At 37.4% G+C, this 15,498-nt stretch overlaps 1 protein-coding gene across 7 annotated transcripts in view; it reads right to left on the reverse strand.

Annotated features, from left to right (window-relative positions):
- Positions 1-1,107: 1,107 nt before the first annotated feature.
- Positions 1,108-15,498, reverse strand: part of LOC136849853 (inward rectifier potassium channel 2-like) — a 97,620-nt gene continuing 83,229 nt past the window's right edge. For all 7 annotated transcript variants that reach the window (XM_067123329.1, XM_067123334.1, XM_067123333.1 and 4 more), the window contains 6 exons: positions 6,020-6,191; positions 5,249-5,416; positions 4,549-4,795; positions 3,975-4,156; positions 3,243-3,423; positions 1,108-2,921 (listed from right to left, as the gene is read on the reverse strand). In XM_067123329.1, coding sequence (XP_066979430.1) covers positions 2,769-2,921; positions 3,243-3,423; positions 3,975-4,156; positions 4,549-4,795; positions 5,249-5,416; positions 6,020-6,191 — 1,103 coding nt within the window. In that variant the 3' untranslated portion in view covers positions 1,108-2,768. The remainder of the gene's footprint in view (positions 2,922-3,242; positions 3,424-3,974; positions 4,157-4,548; positions 4,796-5,248; positions 5,417-6,019; positions 6,192-15,498) is intronic.

The raw sequence follows: 15,498 nt of genomic DNA on the forward strand, positions 1-15,498 counted from the left end.
TCTCTAACTACCTGCTCATTTTACCAGCTCAACTGCCATATGTACAATGCCCTAAAAGTGAAAACTGCAGTATCTGCAAAATTTTCGAAACTGAGAGATGTTATCTATTGGGCTCGTGAAATGCTAATACACAAGTTACTGCCGTTTCAGAATGATTCTTCATTTAGGGGGTCCCATTGGCAGTATCTGCAAAATCTGTAGTAAGGCAAGGGAAAACTGCAGTATACCATTTTTCTCAGTTTCGTAATTTTTGCAGATACTACAGTCTTCCATTTTAGGGCAGTACAGTACTTTTGTCTTAGCGAATTAAGTCTGGTCTCTGCACACATCTCTGGTACATCTTTATTTGTAACGTTGTGTTCCTACCATTACCCTTGAAGCTACACCTCTACAGACACTCACCTATTTAACTTGTTGATACCCACATCCCTGCTACAAGCAAAAACACTGCCTTACAAATACATCATGACCAGCAGACTCTTTCCACTTCAGCTCCTCTAATACAAGCCGGAGTTAAAAATTCTTCGCTTCACTCACACTTTCTAATCCTGAGCATCTTCTGTAAAACCATCTGTTACATTTGGCGTATGATACAGTATCGTATTCTTGCCTATATCTCGAACAACATGTCCAGTCAACGGCCATTCGTCATTTCTGGTCGCCATAATGCTGGTTTTGCTTATAGATTTTCAGTCCCTTCTCCTGTTCAGTTTTTTAACATTTTTTAAGCACTTCCAAGACCTCTTCCTTTGATATGACTGTTCACAGCTGATCATCTCCAACAGAGTGGTTCCCAGGGCTCCCTTTTCTATACTTCTTTGCAGCTTCCCTAATACTAGGATTCTTCTTGCTGGAAATGTTCATTCGTAATTCCTGTTATCTTTGTTTCTCAGCTTCTGCTTCAATTCTCTTGGCCCTACCTTCTCATCTTCTTTCAGTGTAGTGTCTCTCTTTTCAGTCTCCCTCGTCAGAATAAAACCGGCGATTGAGCTTCTCAGTTCATTCTGTGGTTGCCAATGTCAGTCTGGGCCTCTTGTCTGCTTCACCATGTCCATATAGGTCTCCTGCCACCACCATACTCTTTATTATGACAAAGAAATTCAAAGCTCGTATATAAAAATTACTTTATTATGAGTGTGATTGCAGCTTACTGCCATAATACATACAGTATCACTGCAGAAGCTACGGATACAGTATTATAGTTATGTATGTCAACATACGCAATATTAGTAAACATTATATGAAACTGATACAACAGTAACCCAAAACATCATTTGGTTAAATACGCCGTACAGAAATCAATCAATATCATGCACTTATTTATCTGATATTTTGCCAGCCTTTAAATATGGAGTTATGTGACTGTAATCTTGAGTTATATTCCGTAAAACAGTCATGCACAGACCACTAACTTATAGTTATGTCAATATAATGCTTATATGTTGTACACTGGGAACCATATTTTGCTTACTTATGTCATTCAAGAGAAGGAGAGAGTGTCTACAACTACGGTACACAGAATATCACAAACACAGTTATGGATCATCATGTCTCCTTTGCATGCTCATACTGGGAACAATAAAAACTCTCAGGAAGTAAAGTTATGTCACCAAGAGAAGGAGTAGAGAGGCTCCAGCAAATTACGGTACATAGAATATCACAAACACACAGGGACTACTATATCATCTCTCATGTATGCCTCTCTGTACTCTGTGAACGATAAAAAAAAAACCCTTCAGAAGTAAACTAAGAAGTCTGACTGAAATGGAGTATTCGAAAACTTCAAAAGTGAGATCATGTACAGTAATGATTGCTGACAGAGCAGAAAGGCCTACACTTCAATCCAACTTAAGCGCTACAGAACTTAGGAACTGCAAGGTGGCAAAGTTGTGCAAAAGATTGCTTGTTTTTTTTTTTTACAACGACAAAACCCTCGTCCGGTGGGTCTCAACTTTATCAAGTTTATCAACTAGTGAGGTTTCTCATACAGAGGCAACTACTATAAGTTGTGATTAGGATACTAGGAAGATTAAAAAAAACAAGGAAAGAATATAAATTGTGCTCTCAAGTTCGTGATTATAACAAGCCGCCATTTGTAATGGCAGCTTTGTAATGTAAGCCATGAGAACAATAAGTTTTCATAATTCTCTAATATACTAGGATATACTTCTAAAACATGCAAATTTTGTTATTATAAAGCATAATTGATCTACTATACTTATGTCTTTTCAGATTAAAAGCTTTCAGTGAAGCAAGGTTAACAATCACATATTTTACTTAAATAAACAACAGAATTCCAGTACGTCGTATTAAATTAGTAGTGAACACGAGGCAATTAAATAACATAAAGGGCAAGAAGTCTTAAATATGTTTTAAACGTAAGATTTAGCTGAAGCATTTAAAATTATCAATAACAAGTCTTTTAGCATGTTTTCAACATGAAAATTAAATGTTGCATTCAGCAAGTCAAAGACTGCTTCTTAAACTGCAACTTGCATTCCAGTGCATGAGTTGGTTTCTGTACGTGTATTCGATATCCTACACTCTATTTTGCATCCCTGCGACTCATCTCTTGGGTCCTAATAAGTTATAAAAAGGTTTATTTACATTACAAATTATATCACATGCAATGCTACTTAAAAATCTAAACGTACAGTCTTTTAAAATCATTAAGTAAAACTTCCTCATTCTGTCCATCAACTTCTGAAGTGACGGACAGGAGTGTTTTCCCCTTCGCTGTACAGTGTTGCCATTGGTATAATCACGCACTAATCCTCAGCGGGCACTTTTTCGTCCGCTGTGAAAATGTCCGGCTCGATGCAAACTACCTGGTCGGAGTTGGGCGTGTAGCACATGAGGGCGTCGCTGTTTTGACGCTTGAAGTCCTCCAGGTCTCGGGCGCTACAGAGTGGGGTCGATACCTGTTGGGGGAAGATGAGATTCTACAGACTGTAAACGACAGCCAGACAGAGGTGACGTCTCGATCCTCTTTGTTTACTTCTAGGAAGTGTTTTTCAGAGTCAATACTTTATAGAACTGGATACCGCAGAGTAGTTATATAAAAGGAATCTCATTCTTGGTATATAACACTCTCCATTTTTTGACTGAAGAACCGTTATATCTCAAAATTCGCATGGATTGCTGACAAAGGTAACAATGCATGAATTTCATTCCAGAATTCCCAGCTGAATTTTGTGGTTTGGAACTCTGCTTTGACCACCAAACGAACAACTAGATCATACCTCTCTCGTCTTATTGAACTCTCGGAAATCTACAACATAGTTGTCAGAGGCCTTATCGAAAAATATGAGATTCTCGAAGCGGTGCCCCCACAGGAAATCTGTAGGCTGGTAGGAACATCTGGCCTGCATTGTTGTACCAGTGGACTCCGTCGTTCCTTCGAGATAAACCACCAATTCGAACCTGAAATGAATACAACGTTCACTGTAGATGCACATGATGGGTGGACATGGGACTAGGAACCTCTGCAACAGACCTTCTGGAGTCTGGAGTAAGCTCCCATTGGCAGGGATGAAGCCTTAGAGTGAGAGAAAAGTGAGCATTTCCAAGTGATCCTGTACCAATTGGCTATTCTAAGTTACATGAAAGAAATATTTCATTCTTACTACTATTACAGTATTCAGATGATAAACCCTCTATTCATATGGAACAAGCCTTTAGGGGCCACTGGTTTGAAATTCAAGCTTCCGAAGAATATGGTATTCATTTGAAAGAAGTTACAGAAGATAATAGGAAATACAGAAAGAAGAGATCAGTTATCAGAAAACATAAATTAATAAATCAATAGATAAATAGATAAAGATATAAATAAGTTATTGAAATACAAGGTGAATTATTTTAGAGCAGTAATGCACTGCATCTTCGCTTGAACTTTTGAGGTTCTAGTCGCAAAATGCCCTCAGAAGTGAAATGACGCAACTTCCCACTGGAATCATCGAAAGCAAGGAACCTACTTTTCGTTCATGAGGTCCACAGCCGACATTTTGTAGAAGGGCGAATTCTCGTCTATGACGTGGACGATGGTCATTGGCCAGATGAAGAACAAGTTGTCAGAGCCGTCGTCGCTGCCGACCTTGACGTCGTACTGATGGTAAGGAATGAGCTCTCCCTCCTGCGTGGTGCGCTTTCTGATGACCTGCAAAGTGAAAAGAGCTCAGTGGAGATGAATGTGGTTTAAATGTATAAAGTATTAAGTATCAATTAAAAGACTTATTAGTAAAATGAAGGCAGGAAATTAGATCTCAAAAATGGCATTACAAGGCGTCACTAGTTTGCAAGTTATATTTAGTGGGTCCTGATTTAGGCGAGAGAGAACACCCATGGGGCCTAAAATTTCATTAACAGGATTAGAATAACGGCCAAGGAAGCGAGATCGAAGTGATATGGTACTGTTAAACGAAACGATGAGATATAAGCCTTTAGGAGAATGATGAAATGATGAAGATGGAGAAGGGTCCATAGGAGAAGGCGAGGAAGGGAGGGGGTGGCAGGCAGACTACCCAAGGAGGAGACGAACGAAAATATTACCTGGGCAAAGACAGAAGCACCAATGATAAAGGTCTTTCTCATGTCTCCGACGCGGAACATGAGGCACAGACGCCCATCTCGAAGGCAGATGCACACGTTGCGGGAGAACATCAGGGTATTGGTTCTCTGTTTGGGTCTCGTGAGCTTGGCGAAGACCACGCCCACCATGGACGCCTGCAAGATGACTCCGGCGATGCTTTGGATGCACATCACGAAAACGGCTTCCGGACATTCTTCCGTCGTGTACCTGGAAAAGGAAAAAATTATATAAGCACTTTATTTCAATATACAGCTCGTGATATATCAGTTTACTTTAGGACATAGGCCTACACGAGAGAGGGTTAACACACGTGCATTAGTTCATAATATAACACTTTTCTTTAGGGCATAGGCCTACATGAGAGAGGGTTAACATACGTACAGTACCTCGGTTCATAATATAATATTTTCCTTTAGGACATAGGCCTACACGAGGGAGGGAGTTAATCTACGTACCTCAGTTCATAATATAGTACTTATCTTTAGGACATAGGCTACACAAGGAGAGAGTTAATCTACGTACCTCAGTTCATAATATAATACTTTTCTTTAGGACATAGGCCTACACAAGGGAGAGAGTTACTCTACGTACCCGAGTGCATAATATGATACTTTTCCTTAGGACATAGGCCTAAACAAGGGAGAGAGTTAACGTACGCACCTAAACCCATAACCAATCGTGTGTTGGGTCTCGATGGAAAACAGGAAACTGCCGGTGAATGTTCTGACGTTGTAGACGCAGGGTTTGTGAGTTTCGTCATTCTCGTCCGCTATGTCGTCCCCGTGCACTTTGATGATCATGAACCAGATGAACGCAAATCCCAGCCAACTGTGGAGAAACAAAAGCGAATCGAATGAGAAACATTATTAGTCTGCAAATCTTAACCAATGATGTGCAAAGACGCTAGCCAACTGTAGAGAGAAGAGAAGCAGGCAACTGAAAGGAGAGAGAGAGAGAGAGAGAGAGAGAGAGAGAGAGAGAGAGAGAGAGAGAGAGAGAGAGAGAGAGAGAGAGTTAGTTTAAAAAATCATAACTCAGTGAAATGACAAGAGGGAGACTTTTTCTGTCTGAAAATCGTACCCAGCGCAGAGAGAAGAGAGATTATGAACCTCTCTCTCTCTCTCTCTCTCTCTCTCTCTCTCTGTGTGTGTGTGTGTGTGTACATGTGTGTGTATATATATATATATATATATATATATATATATATATATATATATATATATATATATATATATATATATACTGTATTATACATAACAATACATATGTGGTGTTCAGAATCTTATCGGTTCTTCGACTCTTTCTAAGAGCTTTACAATGAAAAGTACCAGCTACCAACAAAAGCAGCAACACGCCGGCAACGAAACCAGCACAATTCCCAAGACTATTCCCGTTGTTACTGCGACTATTGCTACAGCAACCGGTCCTCACCTCATGATAAAAGCCAAGAAGAAGACGAGGAGGGTCCATCTCCACTGGACGTCGACCAGCGTCGTGTAGAGATCTTGTAGGTACCGCGTCCTCTTCTTGAGATTGATGTAGCTGATGTTGAGGTCGCCATTCTTCCTTATGATGTCCTTCCTCGTTCCCGGATTCAGGAGACCTGTGGCAAAGAAGAAGGAGGAGGAGAATGTCAGTCGTCGAGCTAATGACAGCCAAAAGGAATAAGTTAATTCGTGTTTAACTCGGTTTCAACAAATGGCTCCCCCATGGGAACTAAATCTGTAGAGTGAAATGTCAACACAGTCCATTCCAGAGATACGGAGATGAAAGGTGGACATTTAAACCTGTTTTCCAGAGTTTTTCCGGGCCAGGATTTCTTTTTTCCGCCTGGAATTCCGTGTTCAAGTTTTGTTCATCCCCGAGAAGAAATGGATGATACGACAAATGCAATGGGACAAAGGAGATGGAATGAAAATGTAATGAAACTATATATTCTCTTATACTTTCCTTTTTTTTTTTTTTTTCGTTGTTATCCAGCTGTCCCCGCCCCCACAAGCTGCTTATTCTCGTCCTCGATGTTGACAACAATTTCTATTCAGTCTTGTATTATTACTGCTTAACCTACTTACTTCAAAGGGGTTTTCAAAACATGCAACATTATTGTAAGCTGAAGATTGCGCTCTCTTGCACACGCGCGCACACACACAAACACGCATGAGTGCTGGCGTGCACGTACGCGCGCAAAAGGAGACGTCGTGAGCAAAAGATGACGGATGGAAAAAATTCAGTAATAAATAAAAGGAAGAAGAGGAAATAAAAGTAAAGTGAAATAATAAATAAAAAACGAAGAATAATAGAGGTCAAAAGAAAAGTACAATAAGAAGAAGAAGAATGTGAAGAGTTTAAAGGAAAATGAAGGAAATTAAATGAAAAAGGGGAACGAAAATAATAAAAGATAAATACTGAATACAACAAAGCAGAGAATGAGAAACGTCTTCAAAAGATAAACCTAGAGAAGAAGAAGAAGAAGAAGAAGAAGAAGAAGAAGAAGAGAGAGAAAGATCAAAAGATAACGAACACAATACTCCAAGGACAAAAAAAAAAGGCCATTTAGGATCATGCGTTCACCCGGACTGCGAACCATTACTTGTGAGAAGCAATACTCCGAAAGAGGCAGCGAATCCTCGAACTCGCTTCAGAACTCTCGTTCCCCTTTTGCTCCACTTCATTCGAAAAAGATGATCCCTCGCCATTAAAAATGTTTCTTTTTTTCATCTTTTTTTTTTTTAATTCAGCCTTTCTGAAATCCTAGAGAATGTTCTTTTTCGAATCTTTTGGAGATTCCAATTTGTATTTTTTCGAGAAATATTTCTGGAAAACGAAGCGAATTTATATCCAGTTTTTTCTTGGGCGGGGTGGGGTTGGGGGGGGGCGGCTAGGCGACGGTGGCGACAAACCTTTGTCAGGTAAATGGGAGAAATAGATTTAAAATTACTCAGTTTGTATTAGGATTCCCTATTAATATGTAAATGATATGGACAGTTTTTAAACCTAAGAAACTTTTACCATAACAATGGTGACTATAGAAAGTGTGTATGTGTGTATATATATATATATATATATATATATATATATATATATATATATATATATATATATATATATATATATATATATATATATATATATATATATATATATATATAGTATATATGTGTGTACGTATATATGCATATATATAATTATATATATGTATGCATATATACATAATTATATATATATGTGTATATATATACATACATATACAGTATATATATATATATATATATATATATATATATATATATATATATATATATATATATATATATATATATATATATATATATATATATATATATATATATATATACACATATACATATATGGTTCGAAAAGGCATCCAAACCTTCATAGTTTCTGTCATCATTTCTGGGAAAAAGTTGCTAGCCAATTGTCCTTCTCCATCCCTCACTTTGACCAACTACAATCGACTAGCTGTCGGTTACATTGAGGCTTATGTCGACAGGGACTCAAAGACTTGAAACTAAAAATCCATGTTCATAAATGCGCGAGAGAGAGAGAGAGAGAGAGAGAGAGAGAGAGAGAGAGAGAGAGAGAGAGAGAGAGAGAGAGAGAGAGAATATACGAGCACGTGCGTAAACATATAGGTAACAATAAGGCATTGTACCGCCACCTATTGAGAAATCTTGAAAATAAGTTGTGTTGTAACTGAATGTATAAACAAAATTACGAATCCATAATATTCCCTCAAGATGCGGAGCGAACTTTTATGCCTCTTTGAGCGAACGTAGAGCAGAATAACCTTTTTTTGTGTGTAAAAGAAACTATTGCGCCGGCTTTGTCTAATTTATCCTGTCGGCACTTTTTCTGTCCGCCGTCAATTCTAAAAAACTACTGAGGTTAGAGGGCTGCGAATTGGTATGTTGATCATCCACCCTCCAATCACCAAACATAGCAAATTGCAGTCCTCTGTCCTTAGTAGTTTTGATTTTATTCAAGGTTAAAGTTAGCCAGAATCGGCTGAGAGTTCCACGGGCCGTGGCTGAGAGTTTCATACAGCATTATACGCTCTACAGAAGACTCGATTCCTCCGACAAAAGCTTCGGCGCATTCTTTACTTGTTTGTGTAACAGACGCTCGCTGGAGCGTTTTGAAGGTGATTTCAACACCTGTACAGTCGGTAGAAATGTTATTTCCTACGGCCCTTTAAATCACGGAGCCTTTTGTGAATATAGCAATCCACAAGGACATTTTCTTATGAGGATATGCTCGGCTATTCAGTGACCTCGTTTTTTCATGTGTGAAAATATTGTGTGTAAGTATTATGAGCGCATGCGCGGTGATGTTGAAGCTCATTTGTTTGAGCACTGAAGAAAGGCCATCGGGTGTATGTGCGTTCATGAATGAAAAAGACAGGACAGAAAACAGTTGACCGGTGCGTTATTTCCTAATATAATAGTGTGGATAGATTGGAATACCTCACTGATGAATCCTTGTATTCGTTTTTATCTATTTATTCACGAATTTGTTAATCTGTTTTTCCTTTTTAATAATCGATCTCTTCTTTCTGTATTTCCCGTTATCTGCTGTTGCTTCTCTCGAATGAACGAAGTATTCTTTGGAGGGTTGAATTTCAAGTCAATGTCCCCTGTGGTGGGCTTGTTCCATATCAATATGGTTCATCTTCTGAATAATAATAATAATAATAATAATAATAATAATAATAATAATAATAATAATAATAATAATAATAATAATAGTACGGTTGGGGATTACCGAGTCGAGACCCTGTCTTTTTTGAATATACGAAAGCTAATACGATAACATACGCTTTCTTTCTTCAGTCTTGATGTCCAACCTCTCTAACTTTGGGGTTTTCCCACAGTCCCTCCTTGAAATCCATGTACTTAATCGCCTTTATTTTCTGAATCTATCTTGCTGTCCAGCCCCTCCAACTCTCTCTCTCTTATCACTGATCTTCAGCGGCGAATGGCCGGAAAGTGCCCAAGTAACGATAATAAAAGTAACGATAATAAAAGTAACAATAATAAAAGTAACGATAATAAGAGCAACAATGAAATGAAAGTGGTGCACAAAAAGAGAGTATTTGGAACAATGACAAATTTCCTGGGAGCTATGTATTGTAAAAACACCAATTACAATATAATATTACATGGATATGTTATACATTGAACTGAATTAAATATAGAATTTAGGCCAAAGGCTAAGCACTGGGACCCACGAGGTCATTCAGCGCTGAAACGGAAATTGGCAGCAAAAGGTTTGAAAGGTGTAACAGGAGGGAAACCTCAAAGCAGTTGCGCTATGAATCAATTGTCAGGAGAGGGTTGAGGAAAGTAAGACGGAAGAGAATATGAAAGGAGGTACAGTAAAAGGAACGAAAGGGGTTGCAGCTAGGGGCCTAAGGCACGCTGAAAAGAACCTTAAGTAATGCGCGAGGTGCACTGACGGCGTTACCCCCTACGGAGTGGATATTTTATATTCGCGAACACACCGTAGGAGATCGTTAGCGCTTCCTCACTACACTTATGAATTGTGGTGTTCACCGACCTTTCCCGCATGTTTTAAAGGACTGACCTTGAAATTACACCGTGAAAGCTTCGTCGTTGTTATGATTCGATCTTTCTCTTGTGGGATCTTCCTAAGGTGGAGTCTTGAGCAAGAAAGATGTACTGATGTATGCACTAACATCCCACGCACATAATATGCGCGAAACCCAACATGAACCCTAAATAGATTATGTTTATATTTATATGTACGATATAATTTGTTTTTCCTTCTTACAGAAGGTCCAGGGAATATGTTTGCACATCATGCTGCCCCAAAATGGAAAACTGCAGTATCTGCAAAATTGTCAAAATTGAGATATGCCACCTACTGGGCTCGCGAAACTCTAATACACAAATTACTGCTGTTTCAGAATGATTCTTCAGCGCTTTATTTAGGGGGTCCCGTTTGCAGTATCTGCAAAGTCATTAGTAAGGCAAGGGAAAACTGCAGTATCTACCATTTTTCTCAGTTTTGTATTTTTGCAGATAATACAGTCTTCCATTTGAGGGCAGTATGGAAAGAACAGGACATACGCACTTATTCTTAAAAGATGGAAAAATGAAAATACCCTAGTCTAGGGTTTCCCAAATAATAAAAAACTCGCTGTGTCATTTGCTGTTAAACTGACGCACTGAGGAAAAGTGGTGACAGATTCATATGGTACCCGAAAAGATGTTTAAAGTCATATAATCTAGAGCCGGATGGTATCCGAACGGATGTATAAAGTAATATAAACTAGATCCATATAGTATCTGGACGGATGTTTAAAGTAATATAATCTAGATCCATATGGTATCTGAACAGATGTTTAAAGTAACATAATCTAGATCCATATGGTATCCGAACGGATGTTTAAAGTCATATAATCTAGAGCCGGATGGTATCCGAACGGATGTTTAAAGTAATATAAACTAGATCCATATAGTATCTGGACGGATGTTTAAAGTAATATAAACTAGATCCATATAGTATCTGGACGGATGTTTAAAGTAATATAATCTAGATCTATGTGGTATCTGAACAGATGTTTGAAGTAATGTAATCTCTTAACGTAGTCATTCCTTTAAAAGGAATCCCCATAGGAGGTTGGTGTCGTCACTGCACCTCACGTGGTGCACTGCAAGCATTGCTGAAAGGTGTTTGCAGCGTCCCTTCGGCCCCTATAGCTACGCCACGTTTTGGCCTATTATTTTACTTTCATTCCAGCGTCCTTTCTTCTTTCTTGCCGTCCAACCTCTCTAACTATTAATTCTCAGTGAAACTACTTTGGAGCTCTTCATCTTGCTATCCAACCTCTCCAACTGCTTCTTTTCACTGTCTTTCAGCACCGAATGGTCGAAACCACCCCTCAGCGCTTAGCTTGAGAAGCCAAATTTCATGAAACCAAACCTCTGTCCGAAAGGATTTTGATTTGTATCAAGTTACGAAGAACGTCATGAAGAATCCCTTGAGTTTAAGCCAAGCCAGTGACCAACAGCCTCGCCATCCATAAACAAATGACATTCCGACCCCGATACTCCTCCTTCTTCTTCTTCTTCTTCTTTCCATGTCAAAAGAACCCAATGCCTATGAAATCGAGTCAATCTGGACAGCCGCACGAGGCTAACCTTTTCGCTCGAATTCCGCGCTAGGCCAAACATGTGATGCAGACCTCGGGTGGAATTCTAATCACTGGACCCCCTTTTCACACTTTGAGAGGTTCAAAGGCTATCGATACGACTTGAGGGTTCTCTGGGAGTGATTCCTTGGTCCCTTGGAGAAGCCGAATATAGTCTTTACGTAAGAGGGACCCGAACTTCTCGTAAATACGTAGCTCAATTTGTCTATGTAAAGGATATTTATTGTATTATGAGTGTCATTTAATGTCTTGGCAGGAAAAAAAAAAGATTATTCGAGCGGCTTTGCGATTAAATTTTGTTTTGGTAAATGAAAAATGCTAATTTTATGAATTCGCTATACACTAGTTATGTTCTCGTTTCATTTGCATGTAATAAATGTAACATTAAGTAACATGAACCACATATATATGTATATACAGTATATGCATATATATTATATATATGTGTGTGTGTGTGTGTGTGTGTTTAAATACTGTATTTAAAAAATGTAAAGTTAAATACACGTAGGAGTCTTGGAGTCAACCGAAATATACATACACACACAAACATATTTTCCGCAAGTTTTCCCGCTCCTCTCGCAGAGAAAACTCCTTAAGTAATTACAAAGCGGATATGGTTAGATTGCATCATTAAAGTGATGCAATGTCTACCACGAATTTCATCTACCTCGAAATAAATCTTGCCTCATTATCAGCTTAGTTCTGTGAGAAACATCTGCGTCTCTCTCTCTCTCTCTCTCTCTCTCTCTCTCACACACACACAAACACACACAAACACATCCACAAACATGCATAAACAACGCTCGATTTTACCCACAATGAATCATCCATTGTTTTTATCCTTGGTGTACGCGTGATGAGGTTCAAATCAGACGAAGCTGAACCTCAGGGTTGCCCATGATTTGTTTATTTCAAGATGGCGCTTGAACTCGACGGAATTTTCGAGGGTCGCTGTCCTCAGTCAGTTTTAAGACTGGTGAAAAGGGAACGATTGACTGGTAGTTTGAAGTGGAGGATTAAATCTATCTGATTAGCCAGAAAAAGTTGCCACAGACCTTTGCAGCGTGGTGTAAGCAGCAATTGGTTATAATGGAAACTTGCAAACAGCTGAATGTCAGTACATCCTAAGAAGTCGAGACTAGCTTCCTGTCTGAATATGTATAATATATATACTGTACATTTATACATGTGTATATAAATACATGTATAAATATAAATATATATATATATATATATATATATATATATATATATATATATATATATATATATATATATATATATATATGTATATATATAATATATAGAAATATATATATATATATATATATATATATATATATATATATATATATATATATATACATATACATATGCATATACATATACATACATACAATTTTGGTTGCCTCCCCTCTCCTTCAAACCTTGATTATCAAACCAACAGCTCAAACCTGACATTTCCCGGAAAATAACGCAAAAAGCGCCAAAGATCAAACCTGAGACTTTCAAATTTCTTATCTAATCTGCCTTCTAAATTTCCCCTAACCTCGCCTCCTCTCTCTCTCTCTCTCTCTCTCTCTCTCTCTCTCTCTCTCTCTCTCTCTCTCAGCTCCGCTAACTTGGAATGTATACCGAGTTCTTATTCATTAAGATTTCATAATGAGATACTGGAAAGGGCCTTTGGAGAGACACACACTCACACACACACACACACGAGTCCTGATGACAGGAATCGTCGTTGGTACCGTGCCCTTAGGGAATAGGGAACTCTCACACTTTTAAATCGCCTCTCTCTCTCTCTCTCTTTCTCTCTCTCTCTCTCTCTCTTACTACTCCCACTCTATCTTTTTCATCTTTTTTTTATTTTTTTGGAAGGAGGTGGGGGTGGGTGGGGAGTTCCTTTAATTTTATCTCTCTCTCTCTCTCTCTCTCTCTTTTTTTTCTCTTTCTCTCTCTCTCTCTCTCTCTCTCTCTTTTCCCTTTTTTTTTTCTTTTTAAGGAGATGGGGTGGGTGGGGAGGTCATTTCATGTTAATGGTATCCTCGACAGTATATATATATATAATATATATATATATATATATATATATATATATATATATATATATATATATATATATATATATGTATGTATGTATATATATATATATATATATATATATATATATATATACATACATATATATACATACATATATATATATATATATATATATATATATATATACCTTCTCCCCGGATGTTTAATAACTTTAGTCAGTGGAATTACTATTACCAAGAGTCTTGGGTTTAATGTTATGGTGTACTCTTCTGATAATAATAATAATAATAATAATAATAATAATAATAATAATAATAATAATAATAATAATAATAATAATAATAATAATGCTCATTAAAAAAATCCACATTTGTAAAAATAAATTTTATTTGTAAAACTTAAAACCTTTACAAAAATTTGATTTATGACGATAATCTAATCACGACATTGTAAATTTTTCTAGAAGCAATAATAATAATAATAATAATAATAATAATAATAATAATAATAATAATAATAATAATAATAATAATACTAATAATAATAATAATAATAATAATAATAATAATAATAACGGGGTGATGAAGGAAGTTGTATGACCAGAGATCGTACTGCGAATGAGTATGCAATGGCCGGTGTAGTTGCGGAAGATGGTGAAAGAATTTGCAATTTCTGTAATGTGAGGAGAAGTTGCAGAAGATGTTAAAAAGATCAGAGGCTAGTAAAAGAATTTGTAATTCTTTGTAATAAGTCAGCTGATGACAGTGAAGAGAAGTTACAGATGATGGTAAAAGAATTTGCATTTTTTTTTTGTAATGAGAGGAACTCGAATGCATGTAATAATAAGCTTTGGGAATATTATTCTGTAATGGAGTTTGTACTTGAGATTTAGGTAATGAGAATAAATTTATGCTTCTCTCACAGCAGCCGTTGTTACAACTTTCTTACCCAGATACATGACGCCAACACTCAGTGAAAAATTTTAAGATCTATTTGAATCAGTATAAACAGTATCTTCCTGTTGGATCAAAACGCTAATTATTGAGAAATTGAATAATACGATCTAACTAATCTTAATAACCCACTTTCCAAAATCAAAGGTATGTGGTCCTCTTTGTCAATAATTGTCCACGAAAATTCGTACCTGTATTTTTGTATCACTTTCTCGGTGGAAAGTCCAATAATGGAAAGAAAATGGAGAGATGTTAGGTCACTGAATTATAAAAAAGGTCACCACAGTCTAACCCGCTACATAACCACTGGGTCAGGTCAGGTCACATCTGATTGCAGACCTGAAGAAAATAAATTATTTTTCTCTTTTAACCTAAGCCTAAAAAAATGGCGAACCGATTTTTTATTTTTTTTGGTCATAGCAAAATCCATATTACCCTAGGTCACTAAACTATAATAAGGTCACCGCAGTCTAATCAGCTACATAACCACTGGGTCAGGTCAGGTCACATCTGCTTGCAGACCCGTAGAAAATAAATTATTCTCTCTTTTAACCTAGGCCTACAAAAATGGCGAAACGATTTTTAATTTTTTTGGTCATAACAAAATGGCTGCTGGAGGGCACTGGGGCATCGAGGCATATAAATCCTGCATTACAACACGTAAATACCCTACCCCCCCACCCATCCACAAATACCCACCTTCAGTCACGGATTTACAC

The sequence above is a fragment of the Macrobrachium rosenbergii genome, chromosome 21 (genome assembly GCF_040412425.1).
Source record: "Macrobrachium rosenbergii isolate ZJJX-2024 chromosome 21, ASM4041242v1, whole genome shotgun sequence".
Classification (NCBI taxonomy): domain Eukaryota; kingdom Metazoa; phylum Arthropoda; class Malacostraca; order Decapoda; family Palaemonidae; genus Macrobrachium; species Macrobrachium rosenbergii.